The following is a 22,016-nucleotide window of genomic DNA, read 5'->3' on the forward strand; positions in this document are numbered from 1 at the left end:
TACTGGGGGCACTGGGGGTGTTGTGGACCCTGAGTCTGGGGACCGTGGTGATGTTGGGAACAGAGGGGTTGCTGGTGGCCCTGGGGGTGCTGGGGCCACGGGACACTGGGACTGGGGACACTGGGGACACTGGGCACTGAGAATGTCGGGGGCGCCGGTGCTGGCTGTGCTGGGGACACTGAGGGTGCTGTGACTGGGGACTCTGGGGACACCGAGTGGCGCTGCTGGGGATACTGGGGGTGCTGGCACTGTGGACACGCCTACGCGGCCGTCCCCGTCCCTGGCCCCGTCCGGTCGGTGCCAGTCGCGCGTGTCCCGCAGCTCCGCCGCGATGCCGGCGGCCGCCCCCGCCTCTGTCACGGGTGAGTGTGCACCGGGCGGGGCTTGCACGCGCACACGCGCCTGCGAACACCCCCCGTGCAGGGGCGGCGGGGGGCACAGGGAGCGAGAGCGCGGGGCTGTGGGCGCCGGTCGGGCACGCGCGTGGGCACGGGGCACACCCAGGCCTGGCACACGCGTGTGCAAGGGGGGGCTCGCTCCTGCGGGGGTGGGCGCTGCGCGAGTGGGCGGCCGCCTGCGCGTGTCCGTCCGTGTGCGTGGGTGCGGGCGCGTGTGGGTGTGCGGGTCCGTGTGCGGGGCTGCAGCTGCGGGTGCGCGTGCCTTGCACACGGACGCCGGGCGGCCCCTTTAAATCCGCGCTCCCGCCCCCCCGCCCCACCGCCCCCTTAAAGGGGCCGAGCCCCCGCCGGCCCCCTCCCCACGCCGCGGGACGCTGCGGGGGGGTCCCACCCGTGAGCGGGGTGGGTGTGCAAGCACGGGTGTGCAAGCGCGGGTGAGCGGGCACGGGGGGGCAGCGCACGCGCGGGGCGGGGGCCGCGGGGAGCGCGCCCGCGGGTTTGCACACGAGCGGGAGCGCGCGTGGGGACGCGCGTGGGCGCCCACGGGGGCGCGCGTGCACGGGGGCGCGCCTGTCAGCCTGGGCGCGCAGCGCTGTTGGGGAGGGGGGATGCGCGGGTCCGCGCTCGCGCGCTCGCGCGCTCAGGTGGTTTGCACGCGTGGGTGCTCGTGTGCGCGTGCACACGCGGGAGATGCGCGTGCACGAGCCGTGCCCGCGCGTGTGAGCTCGCGCCGCGGCCCCCCCGGCCCCCTCCCCGCCGCCGGGTGTGCAAAGCGGCCGGAGCGTGCCCGGTGCACACGCGTGTGCAAGGCGGGGGGCGCGGGGCCGGCGCGGGTGGGGGCCCCACGCGGGGCCGGGGGGTTGCGGGGGGGGCGGCGGTACCCGGATCTGGGGCGGGGGAGCCCGGCCCCGCAGCCATGAGCCGCCCCGGCCGAGGGTCCCCGCCGCCCGCCCCGGCCCCCGCCCGCGACCCCCCGGCACCCCCAGGTACGGGGGGGCTGCGAGGGGCCGGGGTGATGCCACGCGGGGGGTGATGCCGCTCGGGGGGCGGCGTGGGGCGGGGATGCGGTGGGGATGGGATGGGCGGAGGGAGATGGGCTTGGGGGGGTTCGGGTGATGCTGTGGCCCCCCCTCAGATGGGGGGGCTGATGGATGTCCCCCCCTCCGCCCCCCCGGCCTCATCGCGATCGTCCCCCGCCATTGCAGCGCAGCCGCGCAGCCGCTCCCGCCCCCGCGGCCCCGGATGCGGCCCCCCTCAATTGCATCGCCCCCCCCATCGCGCCCCTCATCGCCCCCCCATTGCATCGCTCCCCCTTCCTTCCCCCCCCTTTACATCGCCCCCTCCCCGCATCACCCCGCTCTTGCAGCCCCCTCCCCTTACACCGCGCTCCGGAGGGCTTTTGACTCCAGGGTGACAATTTGGGGGGGGTCCATCCCCTTGTCCCTCCGGTTGGGCGAGGAGGGGGCATTTCCGTGCTCCCGGAGGACCCCGACACTTGTCCCCATGATGGGGGGGTTCAGGGGTGGCTGTGACGGGAATGGGGGGGGGGGCACGAGCACCCCCGGCTGCACTTTCACCCACGTTGCTGCCCCTCCCCCGCCGTGCCCCTCTGTGCGTGTGTCTCGTCCCCCCCGTGCCCCCCCCCCCAGCCATGCAGCAGGTCCTGGACAACCTGATGGGGCTCCCGGGGACCCCGGGGGTGGCCGACCTTGACCTCATCTTCCTCCGGGGCATCATGGAGAGCCCCATCGTCCGCTCCCTGGCCAAGGTACGGCGGCACGGGGGCCGCGTGTGTCCCCCCCGGGACCCCCGGGACGCGTGGGGGGTGACGCGCGTGTGTGCGCGCGCACGCGGGTGTGGATGGGCGCTTGCACGCGCGCGTGTGCAGGGAGGCTCCAGTGTTCCTGTGTGTGCGCGCGTGCCACCTCCGGGGGTCCCTGTCCCCAAAACCCAAGGGTCCCAAATCCCCTCAGTTCCTGGGGGTCCCTAATCCCCCCCAGCACCCCCAGATCCCAAATCCCCTCTACCCCCGGGGGTCCCTAAACTCCCTGGCCCTGAGGGTTCCTAACAACTCTGTTGTCCCTAACCCCAGGTCCCCGGGTCCGTAATCCCATTGGCCCTTTCAAGTGTCCCTAATCCCCCCTTCCCTCCCGAGGTCCCTCATGCCCCCGTCCCTGCATCCGGGGGTCCCTAACCCCCTCCAGGCGTCCTTGCCACGCTGTCCCACCTGGGGGTCCCTGATATCCTCAGCTCCTGGAGGTCCCTAATCCCCCCGGGGATCCCTGATTCCCCCAGCACCTGGGGGTCTCCGCCCTCACCCGCCTGTCCCCGGGGGTCCCCCCCGTGTCCCCAGGCGCACGAGCGGCTGGAGGAGCGGAAGCTGGAGGCAGTGCGCGGGGACAACCTGGCGCTGGTGCAGGAGATCCTGCGGGACATCGGGCGCCTGGCGCGGCCCGACGTGCAGGGAGCGGCGGCGGAGCTGGCCCGGATCCTGCGGGAACCGCACTTCCAGGTGCGTGGGACGCGCCTGGGACCCCTCCTGTGCCGGGGCTGTGGGACACGGGCGGGACCGCCTGTCCTGTGTCAGACGCGTGGCACGCGTGTGCCCGGCGGTGTGCCACGTGCATGTGCCCGCTGTGTGGGACACACGGGTGACCTCCCCACCCCGCGTGTCCCAGTCGCTGCTGGAGACCCACGACTCGGTGGCTGCCAAGAGTTACGACCCCCCCCCCGAGCAGCCCCGGCCCGGAGCCCTCCCTGGGGTCCCAGCCCGTGCCCCCCGACGCCGTGCGCATGGTGGGCATCCGCAAGGCAGCCGGCGAGAATCTGGTGAGCCCGGCCGGGGGGGCTGGGATATTGCGGGGGGCAGGGGGTGCTGCAGGGGGGTGATGGTGATGCTGGGACATTCTGGGGTGCTGGGGCGTTGCGGGGTGCTTGGGGAGTGCTGGGGCATTGCAGGGAGGTGGAGACATTGGCAGCATTATGGAGTACTGGGGGCTTTGTGGGGTGATGGAGCATTTTGGGGTGCTGTGGGCATTTTGGGGTGCTGTGGGCATTGCAGGGTACTGGGGGCTTTGTGGGGTGACTGGGAGCATTTTGGGGTGCTGGGGTCATAGCGGGCTGTCTGTTGGGTGCCGGGCGGGTGTCACGGGGGCTGCGGTCTGTCCCCGCCGGGGGCTGAGCGGGGCTGTCCCCTCAGGGGGTGACGTTCCGGGTGGAGCGGGGGGAGCTGGTCATCGCCCGCATCCTGCACGGGGGGATGGTGGCCCAGCAGGGGCTGCTGCACGTGGGGGACGTGATCCGCGAGGTGAACGGGCGCGAGGTGGGCAGCGACCCGCGGGCGCTGCAGGACAGCCTGCGCCACGCCAGCGGCAGCGTCGTGCTCAAGATCCTGCCCAGCTACCAGGAGCCGCACCCGCCCCGCCAGGTACCGCGCCCCGCCCCGCATCCCACCCCTCATCCAACCCCGCATCCCATCCTGCATCCCGCTCTTCATCCGGCCCTGCCTCTCGCCCCACCAGGTACCGCGCCCCGCATCCTGCCCCGCATCCCGCACTCACCGCCCTGCCCACAGCTCCCCCTGCCCTGTGCCCCCCCGCTCTGTGTCCCCATCCCCGTGTCGTCCCACGAGCCCCTGTCGCCCTGTCCGTGCCATGTGCCCCTTGGCTGGTGGGACCCCCGTGTGTCCCCCCCCGTGCCTTCTCTGCCGGGCACTGGTGCTCCCTGCCCTGCCACCGTCCCCGTCTCCACACAGGACCTGGGCGCCGGCAGGCAAAGGGTGCCCTGTGCTGCCCCTCCCCACCCCGTGCCAGCCACCCCCGTCTCCGAGGGGACAAAGCAGCGCTGTCCCCGCGTGGGCTGTCCCCGCGAGGGCTGTCCCCACGCTGCCCCGCCGCCGCCAGCGCCGTGTCCCGTGTGCCACACGGGCGTGTGCCCCTGCACATCCCCATGTGCGCCATCGCGGGCGCGGCGCTGGCGGCGCTGGGCACCCTCGTGTGCCTGTGCGTGGCCGTGGGGCTGTGCCTGGGGGTCGCCGTGGTGGTCGCGTGGGGCGCGGCGGCGGCGGCCGGGGCCCTCTGTGTGTGCGCCGGGGCCGTGCGGGCCTGGCTGCGCCGGGCGCGGGGGGGACACCCCGGCGGGGGGGGCTCCTAGCGGGGGCACACGCGTGTGACACGGGTCCCGCGTGTCCCCCCGCACGCTGGGGACACTGAGGCACGGGGCGGCGGCACAGGCGGGGCGGAGGGGGGATCCCGGGCGTGCGGGGGTCCTCTCTGCTGACCCCACCGGTCCCCAGGTGTTTGTCAAGTGTCACTTCGACTACGACCCGGCCACCGACAGCCTCATCCCCTGCAAGGAGGCCGGGCTCAAGTTCATGGCCGGGGACCTGCTGCAGATCGTCAACCAGGATGACCCCAACTGGTGGCAGGTTAGGGGGGACCTAGAGGGGCGTTCTGGGGGGGGTCGTGGCACTTTGACCCCCTCCGGGGCCATAGAGATTGAGGGGGTGTTGGGGCTGGGAGGTTCTGGGAGAGATCAAGGGGTCCCTGTGGGCTTGGGGTGTGCGTGGGAGAATCCCTGCAAGTGGGGGGTCCCTGGAGCTTGGGGGGTGTCCCTGGAGCTGGGGGGGGCTACGTGGGAACTGGGGAAATCCATGGAGCAGGGGAGGGTCCCTGTGTGGATTGGGGGATCCCTGAAAGCTGGGGGATTCCCTGGAGCAGGGGAGGTTCCTTGTGGAGCTTGGGGGGCCCCCGGAGCTGGGGGTGTTCCCTGTGGGGTCGGAGGGGTCTCTGGAGCTCAGGGGGATCCCCGTGGGGCTGAGGGGTCCCCACGCGTGGCTCTGTGTCCCCAGGCGTGCCACGTGGAGGGCGGCAGTGCGGGGCTGGTGCCCAGCCAGCTGCTGGAGGAGAAGCGCAAGGCCTTCGTCAAGCGGGACGGGGAGGTGGCCCCCACATCGGGTACGGGGACATCGGCCTGGCCGCGGGGGACACGGCTCTGGGGGCGGGGGTGGAAGGGCCACCTCCCGAGGGGGGAACATGGCGGGTCCCCTGTGCCCTGTGACAGTTCCCAGGGTGATGTCCCCCATGGCCCTGCCCTTGCGGAAGGTCCCAGCTCCCCTGCCCCTGTCCCCGTGCCACGGTGCTGTCCCTGTCCCCAGCTCAGCCAGCCCCTTGCCCTCGCAGGGGCCCTGTGTGGCAGCCTCAGCGGGAAGAGGAAGAAGAGGATGATGTACCTGACGACCAAGAACGCCGGTGAGTGCCCCAGGGCATTCCCGCGGGGAGGCGGGGGTGGCACCCGCTGGGACAGGGTGTCCTGGGGTCCCCAGGGAGGGGTGCCAGCTCTGTCGCTCGCCCAGAGTTCGACCGGCACGAGCTGCTGATCTACGAGGAGGTGGCGCGGATGCCGCCGTTCCGCCGGAAAACGCTGGTGCTGATCGGGGCTCAGGGCGTGGGGCGCCGCAGCCTCAAGAACAAGCTCATCATGTCCGACCAGGCGCGCTACGGCACCACCATCCCCTGTGAGCGTCCCTGTCCCCGCCGGCATCATCCCTGTCCCCGCCGGCATCATCCCTGTCCCCTGCCAACATCATCCCTGTCCCCTGCCAACATCCCCGTCCCCTGAGCATCGCGGTCCCCTGCGACCACTCCTGTCCCCTGAGAGCATTCCTGTCCCCTGATGGCCTCCCTGTCCCTGCGATCATCCTTGTCCCCCGCCAGCGTCCTTGTCCCTGCCAGCGTCCCTATCCTCGCCAGCATTTCCGCCCCTGCGGCCATCCCTGTCCCCTGTGGTCATCCCCGTCCGCATCCGGGTCTCCCGTGATCGTCCCCGGGACGGGACTCCGGGCGGGCGGGTGTCACTCAGGTCGCCCCCGCTGCAGACACGTCCCGGAAGCCGAAGGAGAGCGAGCGGGACGGGCAGGGCTATCGCTTCGTGTCGCGGGGCGAGATGGAGGCCGACATCAAGGCGGGGCGGTACCTGGAGCACGGCGAGTACGAGGGGAACCTGTACGGCACCAGGATCGACTCCATCCGCGCCGTGGTGGAGGCGGGCAAGATGTGCATCCTGGACGTCAACCCGCAGGTTGGGGACACGGCGAGGGGGACAGCGACAGCCCGGACCCCCCCCCGGCCGCGGGGCTGAGCTCTGTCCCCCCCGCCCAGGCCGTGAAGGTGCTGAGAACGGCGGAGTTCGTGCCCTACGTGGTGTTCATCGAAGCCCCCGGCCCCGAGAGGCTGCGAGCCATGAACCGGGCGGCCCTGGAGAGTGGCGTGGCCACCAAACAGCTGACGGTGGGGGCCCGGGGGGGCCCGGGGGGACGGGGAAACTGAGGCAGGTTTGGGGAGCAGGAGGAGGACACAGCCCGCGATGGGTGTCCCCCTCCCATCCCCGTGGAGTGATGGGGAAACTGAGGCAGGTTTTGGGGTGCAGGAGGCGGACGCCCAGCGCACGGTGGAGGAGAGCAGCCGCATCCAGCGCGGGTACGGGCACTACTTCGACCTGAGCCTGACCAACGACGACCTGGAGCGCACCTTCGGGCGGCTGCGGGAGGCCATGGACCACCTGCGCGTGCAGCCCCAGTGGGTCCCCGTCACCTGGGTCTATTAGGGACCCCCAAACCCTCCCCTCAACCCCCCCAGCTCACCCAGGAGGCCTGGGGGGGTGCGAAGGGGGGTTGTGTCTCACCCACCGGTGTGATGAGCTCACCGTGCTCAGCCCCGCGGGGGCCGGGGGGGGCTTTCTGCAGGCCCCCCCGAACCTGACTCCTCTGTCCCCCCTACACCACCCCAAATTTGCGGGGGAGGGGCAGAAGCAGCCAGTGGGGTTCCATGGGGGGCACAGCCCCCACACAGCTGAGTCACTGCCAGAACCTCGCCCCCTCCCCGAATTACCCCAGGGGGCTCTGCCCCCCCACCACGTGGGGGACGTGGGGAAAACGGGGTCCCCCCGTCCCTTTCAGCCCCCTGACTCAGTTTCCCCGTGGGGAAGCCCCCCCTGTCCCAGGTGGGGACCCCCAGGATTGGGGATGGGGAGATGCAGGGTTTTGGGGGGTCACACCCAGAAGCTGCCGTGGCCCGGCCACAACCCCCCCGCGGGGACCCCCTTCTCCCCTTGCCAGGGTGGGGGTCCCTCACTGTCCCTTGTGTCCCCTGTCACCCCTTCCTAGGTAGCAATAACCCCCTCCCCACGCCCTGTAATTAACCCTTAATTAACCCTTAATTGGCCTTGTAATTAACCCAGTGGGGGGCTGTGGCTGGGGACTCTCTGGGGGTGTCTGGGGTGGCGACATGGGGTGTCCCCAAGGGACAGGGACACAGGGGTGCAGGGTGTGCCCCGTGTCTCTCCTGCCCCGGGTCCCCCCCTGGGCCCCCCCAGTCTCTGCCCCCAGTTTCTCCTTTTTGGTACTTTGCTGTGAATTTTATTAAAGGAGAGAAAAATGGGTTTGTCCCTTGTGGTGAATGCGGGGGGGGGGGGGGAGCTGGGGGCTGGTGTCACCTGTGTCAGCTGTGTCACACCCTCTGCCTCACCCCCAGCCCTGTCCCGCCGGGTGCTGATGGTTTTTTATCTACAAACCGCCGTTTCCCACCAGTTTGGGGCTGGGAGGGCGTTGGGAGGGCTGGGAGGTGTGAGTGAGTGAGTGAGTGAGTGAGTGTGTCACACGTGTGTCACCTTGCACACACGCAGGGGGCCCTTCCTTGGTGCTGCCGGGAGGGGTCAGCAGAGCTGCAGGCACCGGGGGGGGGGCTGTGGGCGTGCAAGGGGGTGTGTGGGCATGCAAGGGGGTGTGTGGGTGTGTGTGGGCGTGCAAGGGGGTTCGCACGGCCTGTGGGTGTGCCCGTGTGTGTGCGGCGCCCACGTCCCCACCTTCTGCACACACGCGTGCGCTTCCCACGGGCTGCCATGGCCGTGGGGTGTCCTCGGACGTCACAGGGTGCCATGGGGTGCCATGGGGTGGCATAGGAGCCGTAGGATGCTGTAGGGTGCCATGTCCGTGCATGCAATGTCCGTGGGTGCTGTGTCCTTGCAGTGCCGTGTCCATGGGTGCCGTGTCCGTGGGTGCAGTGTCCGTGTGGTGCCGTGTCCGTGGGTGCCGTGTCCGCGTGGTGCCGTGTCCCTGGGTGCTGTGCCGGGCAGCTCTGTGTCTTTAAGCAGCGCTGTCTCTAAAGCCTTTGCGTTGGCCCATCCATAATCCCCGTGTCCCTAAGCTGCTGTGGCTATAAGGTCTGGGGCAGAACACATCGGGCTGTGCCGCGTCCGTGCCGCGTCCGTGCCGTGTCCGTGCTGTGTCCGTGCCGTGTCTGTACAGAGCCGCACGTGGTGACAGCCATGTGGCCCGCGCTGCTGCTGCTGGTGGCCCTGGCCGTGCTGGGCCTGGGCCGGGTGGTCCATCGGCTGCTGGCCCCATCTGGCAACCCATTTGCAGGACCACCCCTGGAGCCACCGCGGCCACTGGTGACTGACCAACGCACCCGGGACAGGGTCCTGAAGCGGGGTGAGTGTCTGTCCTGTGTCTGTGTGTCCATGTGCTCGTCCGTCCTGTGGAATACTGGTTATGCAGGGCTCAGTGTCCCCTGCCGGTCACTGTCACACGGGTGTGCACAGGGTTCAGTGCCCAGCGCGTGCCGGACCAGCTGGATGCCGTGGTCATCGGCAGTGGCGTGGGGGGCCTGGCGGTGGCCGCCACCCTGGCCAAGGCGGGCCGGCGGGTGCTGGTGCTGGAGCAGCACGACCAGGCCGGGGGGTGCTGCCACACCTTCGAGCAGCACGGCATCGAGTTCGACGTGGGTAAGGACACCCTGACCCCTGTCACTCCCTGTCACCTCCCGTCACAGCCTGTCCCCACAGCCCCACTGTGAACCCGCTGCCAGCCCTGGTGTGTGCAGTGCATGTGTGCCATGTCCGTGCCGTGTCTGTGCCTTGTCCCTGCCATGTCCCTGCCATGTCCGTGCCATATCCCTGCCGTGCCCCTGCCATGCCAAGATCCCATCCCACCCCCGCCCCTCAGCGTGACCAGCACCAGACAAAGCCAAACCCTGCCCTCCCCGGCTGCTCCTGCCACGTGTCCGTGTGATGTCCCCCGTGTCCCCCTGCCGTGTCCCCTGTCCCCGTCCTGCAGGCATCCACTACGTGGGGCAGCTGCACGAGGGGAGCCTCCTGCGGGTGCTCCTGGACCAGCTGACGGACGGGCAGCTCTGCTGGCACCGCCTGCCTGACCCCTACGACGAGGTGACCCTGGGACCCCAGCGCTACCAGCTGCGCTCCGGCAAGGTGGCCTTTGTCACCGCGCTGGAGGAGCAGTTCCCCGCTGAGAAGGCGGCCATCAGGGAGTTCATGAAGCTCTCCAAGGTGCGGCCCTGGGGTCACAGCAGTGACAGTCCTGAGGACGCGGTGGTGGCCAGGCAGGGCGGTGTTGGTGGTAGCACATGGTGATGTCGCACAGGTGGCCTTGCGGCGCGTGGTGCTGCTGGCCGTGCTCAAGCAGTCCCCACGCTGATGTGGGTGGTGACAGTGACACTGTGGCTGTCTCGCAGGTGGCCTCGCGGCACGTGGCACTGCTGGCCGTGCTGAAGCTGTCCCCGCGCTGGCTCGTCGCCCTCCTGCTCCGCTTGGGCCTCCTGCCCCGCCTGTCCCCCGTGTTCCGCATGGCCACCACCAGCCACAGCCAGGCCGTGGCCCAGCTCACCTCTGACCCCGACCTGCGTGCCCTGCTCGGCTACCTCTTCTACGGTCAGGGGCTGTCGCGATAGGGACGGGCTGTTGCGATAGGGAGGGCACCACGGAGGAGGAGGAGGAAAGGGGTACTGCAGTGGCGGAGGTTGTGTCATGACGGGGGGGTGTCACGATCACGATATGGGCAGTGCTCTGTCGGGACTGTATCGTGGTGGGAAGGGCCGTGTCGCGATAGAGGAGGGCCACGTTACACTGGGGGAGGGCTGTGTCGCAATAAGGGAGGGTGATATCGTGATGAGGACCACCATGTCGCGACACGGGAGGGCTGCCCCGCCCTGCAGCGCGGGCCAGCCGTGCCCGTGTCCCCCCTGTCGCCGCAGGCACGGCCCCGCGGGACTCGAGCTTCTTGGTGAACGCGCTGATGGTTCACCACTACCAGCGCGGGGCCTGGTACCCGCGGGGGGGGGCGAGCGAGGTCGCCTTCCACGCCGTGCCCGTCATCGAGCGCGCCGGGGGGGCCGTGCTCGTGCGCGCCCCCGTCACGCGCGTGCTCGTCAGCGCCGCCGGCACCGCCGTGGGTGAGCGCCGGGACCCCCCCGAGGGATGGGGACGCGGTGGCAGCGCCCCGCGTGTCCCCTGATCCCCCCACCCCCGCCTCGGTCCCCAGGGGTTGCGGTGCGGGCGGGGCCCGCGGAGGAGGAGCTGGAGATCCGCGCCCCCATCGTCATCTCCGACGCCGGGGTCTTCAACACCTTCGGGAAGCTGCTGCCCCGCCACGTCCGCAGCCACCCCGGTATCGCCGCACTGTGTCCCCGGGGCCGTCGTGTCCTCTGTGTCCCCGGCATCCCCACAGCTCCATCATTCCTGACAGCCCCGTCAGGGCCGGGTGTCACTCCCCGTGTCCCCTGCACAGGCAGGGCCGGGTGTCACCCCCATGTCCCCTGCACAGACAGGGCCGGGTGTCACCGCCCCCATCTCCCCTGCACAGGCAGGGCCGGGTGTCACCCCCCGTGTCCCCTGCACAGGCAGGGCCGGGTGTCACCCCCCGTGTCCCCTGCACAGACAGGGCCGGGTGTCACCGCCCCCATCTCCCCTGCACAGGCAGGGCCGGGTGTCACCGCCCCCATCTCCCCTGCACAGGCAGGGCCGGGTGTCACCGCCCCCGTGTCCCCTGCACAGGCAGGGCCGGGTGTCACTCCCCGTGTCCCCTGCACAGGCAGGGCCGGGTGTCACCCCCATGTCCCCTGCACAGGCAGGGCCGGGTGTCACCCCCCGTGTCCCCTGCACAGGCAGGGCCGGGTGTCACCCCCGTGTCTCCTGCACAGACAGGGCCGGGTGTCACCCCCCGTGTCCCCTGCACAGGCAGGGCCGGGTGTCACCCCCGTGTCTCCTGCACAGACAGGGCCGGGTGTCACCGCCGTGTCCCCGCAGGTGTCCGCTCCCTCCTGGACATGGTGCGGCCGGGCATGGGCTCCTTCCTGGTGTTCGTGGGGCTGCGGGGCAGCGCGGCCGAGCTGGGCCTGCCCCCCACCAACTTCTGGATCTACCCCCACAACGACCTGGACGCCATGTGAGGGGTCCTGGCACGCCGGGGGGGGGCACGGTGGGTAGGTGGGGGCACGGTGGGGCATCGCATCCTTGTTTTCCCACAGGATGACCCAGTACGCTGCCCTGAGCCGCGATGACGTCCCCGAGAACCTGGCCATGATGTTCATCACCTTCCCCGCCGCCAAGGACCCCACGTACGAGCAGCGGCACCCAGGTACCGCTCCGGGGGGGATCCCCGTGTCTCCCCAGGTCCCCTTTGTGGGCTCAGAGGCTCCCCAGTCCCACCGGCACGGGATGGGCACTGCCACCGTCACCCCCACGGGGGTGTCACCGACTGTCCCCGCCCCGCAGGCAAGTCCTGCATGACCATCCTGACCATGGCACGGTACGAGTGGTTCGAGGAGTGGGCCGGGAGCCGCCCCCGGCACCGCGGCCCCGAATACCAGCGGTACAAGATGGACATCGCCCAGCGGCTGCTGGAGCGGGCCCTGCTCCGCTTCCCGCACCTGAGGGACAAGGTGCCCCACGGGATGGGCTGGGGTGTACCTCAGGGTCGGGGTGCCCCAGGGGGGTCCGCCCGTGCCCCCCGTGCCCCCTGTGACCCCGGCATGCCCCGACGCCCCGTCCCGTGCAGGTGGAGTTCGTGGAGGCGGCGTCCCCACTCACCAACCAGCACTACCTGGGGGCTGCGCGGGGGGAGATGTACGGCACCGAGCACGACCTGCTCCGCTTCAGCCCCGCCGTGGTGGCCGCCCTGAGACCCGACACGCCCGTGAGGAACCTCTACCTGACAGGTGAGTGTCCCCGTGTCCCTCTGTCCTGCTGTCCCCATGACCAGCTCCGAGCTGTGGATGGTGGCCCCAGGGGCTCCCTGCAGTGGGTGGTGTCCCCTCATTGTCGTGGCCTCGTTCCCCATGGCGGTGGCTCTGTTCCGCCCCGGGGGTGCCTGTGCGCTCCCCAGGGGTGTCCCTGTCCCACGGCGGCTGTCCCCAGGGCAGGATGTGTTCTCCTGTGGGCTGGCGGGGGCCGTGCACGGGGGGCTGCTCTGCGCCTCGGCCATCCTGGGCCGCCTGCTCTACCTGGACCTGCTGCTCCTCAAGAGGAAAATCAAGCGGCGCCAGGGCCGGCACACGGCGTGAGGGGACAGCGGGGCTGGGGGCAGCGGGCCTTGGGGACACCTGTCCTCGGGGATGGCCCCGGGCTGGGAGTGGCTCCCAGCTCAATAAATCCCGACGTCCCACCGGCCTGCACCTGTCTTTGGGGAGGGGATGGAGATGGGGATAGGGGCTGGAACAGGAACGGGGACAGGGGTGGGATGGGAATAGGGATAGGGGTGGGACTGGAATGGAGAGAGGGTTGGGATGATGGATGGAGGCTGGGATGGGGACTGGGATGGGATGGACACAGTGATGGGCACAGGGAGCACCCACAGCTGGGGGTGAATGTGGGGTGCAGAACCCCCGTTAAACTTCCCCCCTTCTCCCTCTGTCGTCCCTGAGCCTCCCCAGCCTCCCCAAACCAGCAGAGCCTAGAATTCTTTTACACTTTTAAATATAATAAATAGGGGAATTCCCAGTGGGATGGCTCGGGGGGGGGGACATGGGCCCAGGCCATCTGGGTGGTCCCGAAGGGTCCATGTCCCCCTGAGTGAAGGGGAGAGTTGTCACCAGCTGTCCTTGGAGGAGGTCACCTCTAGGTCCGGGTGGTCAAGGGGGGCTGAGCTGTGGGCATGTGGCCACATTCGGGGCACGGCCCCTGGGGCAGGGGGTACAGGAAGGGCTTCGCTGTCACCTGAGGAGAGGGGGGAGTCAGTGTGGGGGGACATGTGGCCGCCCCAGGGGGTTCCCCACGGAGGGGGGGTGTCCCCCTTTGTGGGCAAGGCAGCCCAGCACCCCATAACCCCAGCACCCAGCAACCCCCACCCGCAGCCCCAGCGCCCCACATCCCATCACCCACAACCCCACACCCCACCCCGACCCCCATTCCGGGCTCAGCCCAGCCCCCCCCGCTGGGCGGGACCCACCTCGCTGTAGGGCGGGGGCTCCAGCCCCACGGGAATGGCCCCACTGGGCAGACTGGGCAGCGTGGGCATCAGGGTCAGCGGGGGCGGCACGGGGCCCTGGGGATCTCTGGAGGGCGAGGTGGGCATGGGGCCCTGCGGGCTCCTGTAGGCGGGGGGGGGCACGGGGTCCTGGCAGAGCTTGCGGAAGAGGTGGAAGATGAGGAGGAGGAAGGTGATGGCTATGAAGGTGATGACGATGATGAAGAACATGGCCCTGGGGACACCAAGAGGTGCGTGCTGGGGGCTGGCATGTCCCCCCGCCCGGCACCCCGCGGTGTCTGCCCCCCCCAGCCCTGTCCCCACACCCGCAGAGCTCCCGGGGTCTCTCCATGTCCCCATCCCGCCGCCCCCATCCCCAGGGACCCCTCCCGGGCATGGGCCCCTGGCCCCCCGCCAACGAACCAGGTGTCCCCCCGCACTGCCGCGTCACCTCCGTGCCACAGCCGCACTCTGGACCCGGGGACACCCCACTGCCCGCGCCCAGCACCCCACACCCGCCGCCCTTTGCACCCTCCCTGCCCCACTGCGGACCTTGCCCTGCGTGGGGGGGGCTCGGGACACCCCGCGGTGGGGCAGTTTGGGGTGATTTGGGGCACTTTGGAGACTTTTTAAAGGGTGGAACCGTGCCAAGGGGTGCTGGCAGTTCGCTGAGAGCCGCCCCCAAACTGGGGGAGGATGAGAGGGTGGCCTGGGTGGCGCAGAGCGTGCTCAGGGTGACACAAGGGGTACTTGGGGTGGCACAGAGGGTGCTCGGGGTGGCACAGAGGGTGCTCAGGGCGGCACAGAGGACCCCTGGCCCTGCCGGGAGTTGTGCCCGGGGCCCAGGGGAGGGCGAGGAGCCGGCGGCGAGGCCGAAGGAGCAGGATCCCCCCGTGGGTGTGAAGAGCCGCGGGCTCAGCACCATAAGCTCCCAAATCTCATCAGCGCCCTCAGCCCCGCGCCGGGGTTGATCCGGGGGTGATCTGGGGGGCGAGCCGGGGGGTGATCCAGGGGTGCCCCACACCGTGCCCCTGGCCCCGCGGCAGCGGGTGACAAAGCGGGTGAGTGGCCCAAGGGCAGGCGAGGAGGCGGTGGCAGAGGGGACAAGGCTGGTGGGGGCCAAGGGTTTGGGAGGAGGAGTTGGAGCCACGGAGGGTCGGGGGAATCGGGCCGCGGGATGCCCTAAGCAGGATCATCCCCCTAAGGGGTTTAGGACTGCCCGGGGCACCGGGGCTTGGCCGCACGGGTCAGGCAGCTCCAGCCGCGTAATTGGCTCAAGGACTTAGCGAAGGATTTGCCACCATATGTCCCTGGTGGGGACCCCCCAGAATCGGCCTCCTGGTGAGGCAGAGCCCCCCCCTCGAGCAGGCGAGGCCCCCCTCGGTCCCGGCTGAACTGAGTTTGCCGGGTCTCTGCTGCCGGACACGGGGCTCCTTCACTCCCGGGACCGGGTGCTGCCCCTGAGCCCAGCCCGGGGCGCTGGGTGGGTGCTCCCCCGTGTCCCCCAGGGGGTGAGAGGGCGCCCGGGGCTCCGTTTGGGATCCTGATTCCACACCAGCCGCGGGAAGGGTGGAATTGAATCCCGGCTGGAGGCAGAAATATCTGCGGCGCCAGGTGAGGGCTGGGGGCCGAACCGAGCGGGAACGGGAACGGGAACGGGAACGGGAACGGGAACGGGAACGGGAACGGGAACGGGGGTGCACACACCTGGACACACACATGGACACAATGGACACGCACGGACACACACATGGACACACAGGGACACACACACGGACACACACGGACACACATGGACACACATGGACACACATGGACGCACGCCTGGACACACGCGTGCACACACGCATGGACACAATGAACACAAACACGGACACACACATGGACACACATGGACACACGGACACACACATGGACACACGGACACACACATGGACACGCACTCATGCCCTGGCACACGGACCCTGTGCCTGCAGGGATGGCTGTGCCAACCCCGTGCCCGCTGCCAAGGCTGCCACGGTGCCACCAGCCCCGGCGCAGGGACAAGCGCCATCCCCAGCCGTGTCCCCAGGTGACCCCGTCTCGCCGCTCTCCCGTTTCCCAGGCCAGGGCGGCGTCCCGGGAGGGGACACACGGGACAGCCGGGCACCGGTGCCACCCGAGCACAGCCGATCCGGGGTGGGACGCGCCGCTGTCACCGCCAAATCCTCGTCGCGGCACGAGGCAGGGAGGACCCCGGGTCCCGCGCTGCCCCCGCCCGCTCCGGGCTGCCTTGGCCGCGCTGCCGGCGCTCGCAGACACGCGGTTGCGTAAGTGGCGGTGACGGGGGCCCCCCAAAAACGTGACAACGGGCGGTGGCTGCGGCGGGAGCCCCGTGGCGGGGCGGGGTCGGTGCCCCGCAGGCGCTCCCGGTGTGCCTCAGTTTCCCTGCGAGGGCGGGGGCCGGGATGCCCCGTGCGGATGGAGGTGCCCAGCCGTGTGTCCCTGTCCCCTCCCCAGGGCCGCTCGGGCCATGGTGTGTGCACACACACGCTCCGTGCTCTCTGCCCTGTGCACACACGCGTGTGCAACCGTGTCCAGGTGTGCACAGGCACGCACACACCGAGATCCCCACACGGACCTCTGCGATGCTTCAGAGGGGACCCCATGTGTCCCCCTGTCCCCATCCCCACACCCCATCCAGGCCACCGTTCCCCCGGCCCCCTACCCGCCCCCGCCTGGCCCCGTGTCTCCCTTCCCCACCGCGGCCCCTCTCCCCTCCCTCGGCCCAGCCTTTTCCCTTCCAGCTCCCTGTTTGAAGCTATTTTTTCCACAGCTCCTGCCAAGAGCCGCTAATGAGAAACAAACGGGCTCCTCGGCCGCGGCTGCTCCCGGCCCACACACCTCCGGCCGAGGGGCTGGGGCTACACCTCCCGGTGCCCTCCTGGCAGAGGCCCCGGGCACCTGCATCCTCCCCATCTGGCACCGGCACCGGGCATCTGCATCGCGCCCATCTGGCACCTCCGTCCTCGCCGTCAGCACCGTCCCTGAGCACCTCCATCCTCCCTGTCCGGCACCGTCCCTGGGCATCTCCATCCACCGGAGTGCCACCATCGCCGGGTGTCTCTGTCCTGCCCATGTGCCACCATCCCTGAGCATCTTAACTGTCCCCATGTGTAACCATCGCAGGGTGTCACCAACCTCCCCATCCAGCACCATCCCTGGGCATCTCCATCCTGCCCACCCAGCATCTCCCATGGGCACCTCTGTCCTGTCCACGTGCCACTGTCCCTGGGCATCGCTGTGCTGCCCAACTGCCACCATCCCTGGGCATCTCATCCTCTCCACTTGTCACCATCCCAGGGCATTTCCATCCTGCCACCATCCCTGGGGTCTCCACCCTGCTGCAGGGCAGGGCTGGGCCAAGGCCAGGCGCCACCAGCCTCCCAGCACCTCCGTGTCCCCTGCTCCCCGGTGTCCCGTGCCCGTGACCAGGCGGGGTGCCAGAGAGGTGCCGGGGGCGGGGTGGAGCGAGGTGTGAGGGAGTCCCGAGCTGTCCCCCCGCCGGGTCCCCCGGTCCCCCGCCCGCCCCGGGCTCAGCCGGGGCCGCAGCCAAGCCCGTGCTGTTCCAGTTGGCCCCGGCCCGGCCCCAGTTATCGGCCGGTCACATTTTCCACTGAGCCATGTTTGTGTTTGAGCAGCGCCGGGAGGAGGGGAGGGAACTGGAGAAGGGCAGGGACCCCCCGATTCTCACCGCGGGGAGGGGGCCAGGGTGGGGGAAAGGTTTGTGGAGGAGGAGATGGGAGAGGGATTCCGGCCCGGGGAGAGAGGGCTGGCCAGGGGTGGGATTGGTACCGAGGGTGGGAGCAGCACCCGGGAACGGGAACACGGAGCGGGGCGAGCTCAGCGCCTGGAGACGGAGCGGTACCCAGGGACGGGGACATCACCGGGCTCGAAGGGACAACAGCGGGGTGGGAGCAGCATCCGGGAACGGGAGTGTTACCCGGGGATGGAAATCACAGGGACACAGAGCCGGCAGCGCTTGAGTTGAACATTCCCTCATCCCACCCCTGAGGCTCCCGGGACAGCGACGGCCGAGCCAACCCCACGTCAGGAGACGCCCCCTCCTCATGCCCAGGGTGTGGGGAGCAAACCCGCCTGTCTGGGGCTCCCCCGGGCCCCGGGGCCGGGCAGGTTCCTCGAGCGAGCGCGCCTCGGCCAGGCCGTGCCGGAGGGACGTCACGGGGCCGGATCCTCGCCCTGCTTCCTCGAAGGAGCCGCCGCTGCCGCTGCCAGGGTGACGCTGGCGGCTCGGGGCTGACCTGCTTTCTCTCCTCCAGCCCTCTCCCGCTCCGGCATCCCTCCGGCATCCCTCCGGCCGGGCTCGGCCCCGCTGCGCCGCCAGCGCCGACGGCTTCCTGCGGAGGCGGAGGAGGAATTTGGCTCCCGGCCGCGGGGCTGGAGCCGGACACCGCCGGCAGCGCGGCCACCCGGCACCGCTGCGGGACAGCCGGCGTCCCACCGGCACTGGGACCGGGAACGGGAACGGGCTCCGGGTGCCACCGCGGCCATGGCGGCGTCGGGTGGGGTCGAGGTGTCCCTTGGGGGTCTGTCCCTGAGAGCACACGCGTGACACCGGCGTGTGGCTGCACACGCAGGGGCTGCACATGCCTGACACACCTTTGCACACGCAGGGGTCACACCCACGGGGCTGCACCCGACTTGTGTGGGGGTGGAGAAGGGACAGAGGGCCAGAGGGATGTGGGATAAATAAGTAAAAAGGGTGTAAGTAGTCAGAGGGGTGGGTGGTGGGATGGGTGAATAGAGGGATGGATGGATGGATGGATGGATGGATGGATGGATGGATGATGGATGGAGGGAGGGATGGAGGGAGGGATGGAGGGAGGGATGGAGGGATGGATGGAGGGAGGGATGGATGGATGGAGGGATGGAGGGAGGGATGGAGGGAGGGATGGAGGGATGGATGGAGGGATGGATGGATGGATGGATGGATGGATGGATGGAGGGACGGATGGATGGAGGGATGACAGGTTACATGAGAGAAGGGACAGACAGGCAGCTGGCACAGGGGACAGCGACATGGCCAAGGGACGCTTCATGGTGTGACAGCATCAGCCCCTAAAAGCCTTGAGTTTTATCCAGGTGTCAGTGGTGTCCCGAAGCCCTTGGGGGTGGCACCTAGCGTGTCCCCATGGCACAGCCCCGTGTGCCGGGCCTGCCGGTGCCCACGGGATGCGCTGTGCCCACGGGCAGGGGTGGGGGACGCGCCTTTTCCTGGCCTTGACCTACCCAGGCTCGGGCGCGGCTGCCCCGGCGTGTCCTGCCCTCGGCACCGCCTGTGCCAGCACCGGGCAGGGCACGGGGGCTCTGGCGGTGACACCGCTGGGGTGCAGCCCCGCAGTGCCGGCCCTGGCACGGCTCCAGCGCTGCCCGCGGTGTGTCCCCAAGGGCTGCCAAAGGCACATCCCAGCCCTGCCTGTGGCACAGTGCGGCACGTCCCTGTTCTGTCCCACGGCACAGTGTCCCCAGCCCTGTCCATGGCACAGCGTGGCTTGTCCCCAGCCCTGCCCAGGGCCCAGCCCTTCCTGTGGCACAGCGTGGCACATCCCAGGCCTGCCGGTGGCACTGTCCGCAGCCCTGCCCATGGCACAGCGTGGCACGTCCCCGCCTTGCCAGTGGCGGTGTCCCCAGCCCTGCCCGGTCCCCTGCCAGCCCCTCGGGCCGCTGTCCGGGCGGGTGGTCCCTGAGCTGAGCCCCCCCCCGGGGTGAGCAGGGTGGGGCCCGGCCCGGCACAAGGCGGGGGATCCCCCGCGGCCCCCCGGCCCCCCCAGCTCCCGGCACGGCTCCCGGGCCCCCCTCCCGCTGCCGACGTGGAGGCTGTGCCGGAGACGTGTCAGGGGTGGGGTGGGAGCCAAGGGCATCGCCTGCGCCTGCCCCACGATTCGGCAGAGCCGCCCCGCCAAGGGAGGGGCAGCGGCCGGAGGAATGTCCCGGCACCGGCCGGGTCCCCGCGGGCCGCCACCGCCGCTGTCCCCGTGTGGGGGGGTCACGGCCGCTCCCCGCGGGGCTCCCCCGTGGGGCGGGGGGGGATGGGGAGCGGGAGCCCCCCTTGGCCCCCCTGCTGCCTCTCCCGGGGTCTGTGCGGGCACCGCGGGGGGGTCCCCGGCCCCGCCCGTGACGTGGGGACACCGTGGACACCCCCGGCCCCGCCGTGCCTCAGTTTCCCCTCACACGTGTGCAGGGCCAGGGACGAGCCCGGCGGGTGTGGGTGGCGGGGGTTTTTTTGGAAGGGGGGCAGGGAAGACTTTTAAAGTTTTTTGGCTTTGCCCCAGTTTCATCGCTCCGAAAACCTTTTGTTGGGGGGCCACGCCCCCTCCCGAGCAGGCCACGCCCACGCGGTCACGCCACGCCCCTTTCGCCCCAATTCCCCCCCTTCCAGCCCCCCCCCCCCCCCCGCTCTATTTCCACGACGGCCGAATCCCGCTGCCAAAGGGACGTGGCGGGGGTGGGGGGGACACCGTGGGGATGGGGAGGACACCGTGGGAATGGGGGCCACATGGAAAGGATGAGGGGACCCCACCAGAAATGGGGATCCGGTGCAGATGGGGGGACGCTGTGGGGATCGGGGGACACTGCAGGAATGTGGGACATCCCATCAGGAATGGGGCCCCCGTGGGGACGGGGGCATAACGGTGGCGCTGGGGGAGCCCTGTTAGTTTGGGGGATTCCGTGGGGCTGGGGGGGGACCCGGGAGGGACGGGGGGACACTCCCAGGCTGTGAGGGAAGAGTTAACCCCCCCGGCTGTGCCGGTCCCATCCCCTGGCAGGGAACTGGGATGAACTGGGGGAGCAGGCAGGGAGGGCCGGGAGGAAGGTGCTGACGTGGGGCCGGGGAGAAGGAGGAGGAGGAGGAGGCGGAAGAGCTGGAGCTGGAGCATCGCTGCTGCTGGGCCGAGCTCCAGCTGGAGGGACCCTCGCTGAGGGGGCACCAGCCCCGCGCCCCCTGCCCGGCCCCAGCTCTTCCTGGGCTCAGGCCCCCACCCGAGAGCCCCTCAACCCAACAACCCCAACCACCCAAATACCCCAATCCATGAACCCCAACCACCCAAATACCCCAACCAACCCCAACCACCAATCCCCCAACCCCAACAACTGAGAGCCCCAACTCAAAACGCCCAATAACCCAAATACCCCAACCCATGAACCCCAACCACGTCCAACCCACCAACCCAGATACCCCAACCCAACACCCCTAAACCCCAAACTCCAAATACTCTACCCCAAGTAACCGCCCAGCCCAAACAACCCCAGGAATCCGAGGACCCCAACCCAACCCATCGACCCCAAGCACCAACCCAAGCACCCAAACCACCTGAGGACCCCACCCCGACAGCTCCTCCCACCAACCCAAATACCCCAACCCCAATCCAGGAGCCCCAGCCAAGGCCTGGCTCCCCGCTGGCAGTCAGACCCCCCTCAACCTGGCAGCTTTTGGGGGGAGGTTGGTGCCGGTTCAGCCCTTTGGGATCCAGGGGACGCTCCACAGCTCTGCCCCCACCCAAAGCCACCAAACCTTCACCCCCTCCCCCCTGCGGGGCTCTTGGGGTTTTCAGCGCCTTGCACCAAGGTTTTGGGGTACAGCCCTCCCCAAGGGGACCCCCCCTGCCTCGCGGGGGCGGCGATGGGGGCGGCGGAGGGTGCGAGGCGGGTGCTGGCAGCACCACGGCGCGGCCACGTGGCACCGGAGCCACCGTCCCCGCCGGGCTGCGGGCGCCGGTCCAGCCACGGCCGATGAGGTCACCGGGAGAGCTCCCAGCCAGGCTCCGGAGCCGCCGGCAGCGCGGGAGCGCTCGCGTTCCCATTCCTGTCCCCAGCCCCAGCCTCTCCCCGTGCCCATCCCTGTGCCCATCCCGTCTTCAGCACTGTCCCCATCCCTGTCCCACCGCACCTCATGCCCCTCCCTGTCTCCATCCCTGTCCCCATCCCCACAAGGAATGAGCCCAGCACATCCCGGGGATGTTTTTCCTGGGGTTCAGGGATGAGGAATTCCCTCCCCGGGGGACTTTGGGGTGCCCGAGATACCCCCACATCCCCCCAGGCTCACGGCCTGGGGAGCATCGCCCTCTCCCTGGATTGCCCCCGGGCGGGGGTGGGGGCAGCGAATTCTTCAATGAAACTGAGGAGGAGGAGGAGAAGGGAAAGAAAAAAAAAAAAAAGAAGAGGAATAAAAAGGGGAAAAAAAAGGAAAAAAAAGGGGAGTCGGGAACGGAAAATGTTCGGCGTGGAGCTCGTCCCTCAGAGTTTCCATCCCGGCTCTGCGAGCCCAGGCGGTGGGGCCTGGGCTGGGCGGCTGCTCCCGGCCT

General features: G+C 69.9%; 3 protein-coding genes across 4 annotated transcripts; 2 read left to right on the plus strand and 1 right to left on the minus strand.

Moving 5' to 3' along the window:
* The first annotated feature begins 259 nt into the window (after positions 1-259).
* Positions 260-7,834, plus strand: MPP2 (membrane palmitoylated protein 2). The gene is given in 13 exon segments (XM_032134383.1): positions 260-362; positions 2,048-2,166; positions 2,752-2,910; positions 3,077-3,117; positions 3,119-3,227; positions 3,598-3,825; positions 4,693-4,824; positions 5,248-5,353; positions 5,579-5,647; positions 5,752-5,913; positions 6,274-6,476; positions 6,557-6,685; positions 6,825-7,834. Coding segments are annotated over 13 exon segments (1,665 nt in total). The 5' UTR covers positions 260-331; the 3' UTR covers positions 7,002-7,834.
* Positions 7,835-8,623: 789 nt separating this feature from the next.
* On the plus strand, positions 8,624-12,911 carry LOC116435393 (all-trans-retinol 13,14-reductase-like). Of its 2 annotated transcripts, none has more exons than XM_032091707.1 (11): positions 8,624-8,886; positions 8,997-9,179; positions 9,511-9,740; positions 9,926-10,121; positions 10,445-10,642; positions 10,732-10,857; positions 11,496-11,634; positions 11,717-11,826; positions 11,964-12,130; positions 12,247-12,406; positions 12,574-12,911. In XM_032091707.1, the coding sequence occupies exons 1-11, from the start codon at positions 8,721-8,723 to the stop codon at positions 12,894-12,896; spliced, it is 1,998 nt and encodes a 665-aa protein (XP_031947598.1). In that variant the 5' UTR covers positions 8,624-8,720; the 3' UTR covers positions 12,897-12,911. The 2 variants fall into 2 exon arrangements, with proteins under 2 accessions (XP_031947598.1, XP_031947599.1); XM_032091708.1 differs by having other exon boundaries at positions 12,606-12,856.
* A 233-nt stretch (positions 12,912-13,144) lies between these two features.
* On the minus strand, positions 13,145-18,044 carry LOC116435394 (basic salivary proline-rich protein 1-like). Its single transcript, XM_032091710.1, has 3 exons — positions 17,955-18,044; positions 13,636-13,888; positions 13,145-13,403 (listed from the first exon to the last, which is right to left on the minus strand). Exons 2-3 carry the CDS (start codon positions 13,882-13,884, stop codon positions 13,305-13,307), a joined length of 348 nt encoding a protein of 115 aa, XP_031947601.1. The 5' UTR covers positions 13,885-13,888; positions 17,955-18,044; the 3' UTR covers positions 13,145-13,304.
* Positions 18,045-22,016: the final 3,972 nt, after the last annotated feature.

This window comes from Corvus moneduloides, chromosome 26, assembly GCF_009650955.1.
Source record: "Corvus moneduloides isolate bCorMon1 chromosome 26, bCorMon1.pri, whole genome shotgun sequence".
NCBI lineage: Eukaryota > Metazoa > Chordata > Aves > Passeriformes > Corvidae > Corvus > Corvus moneduloides.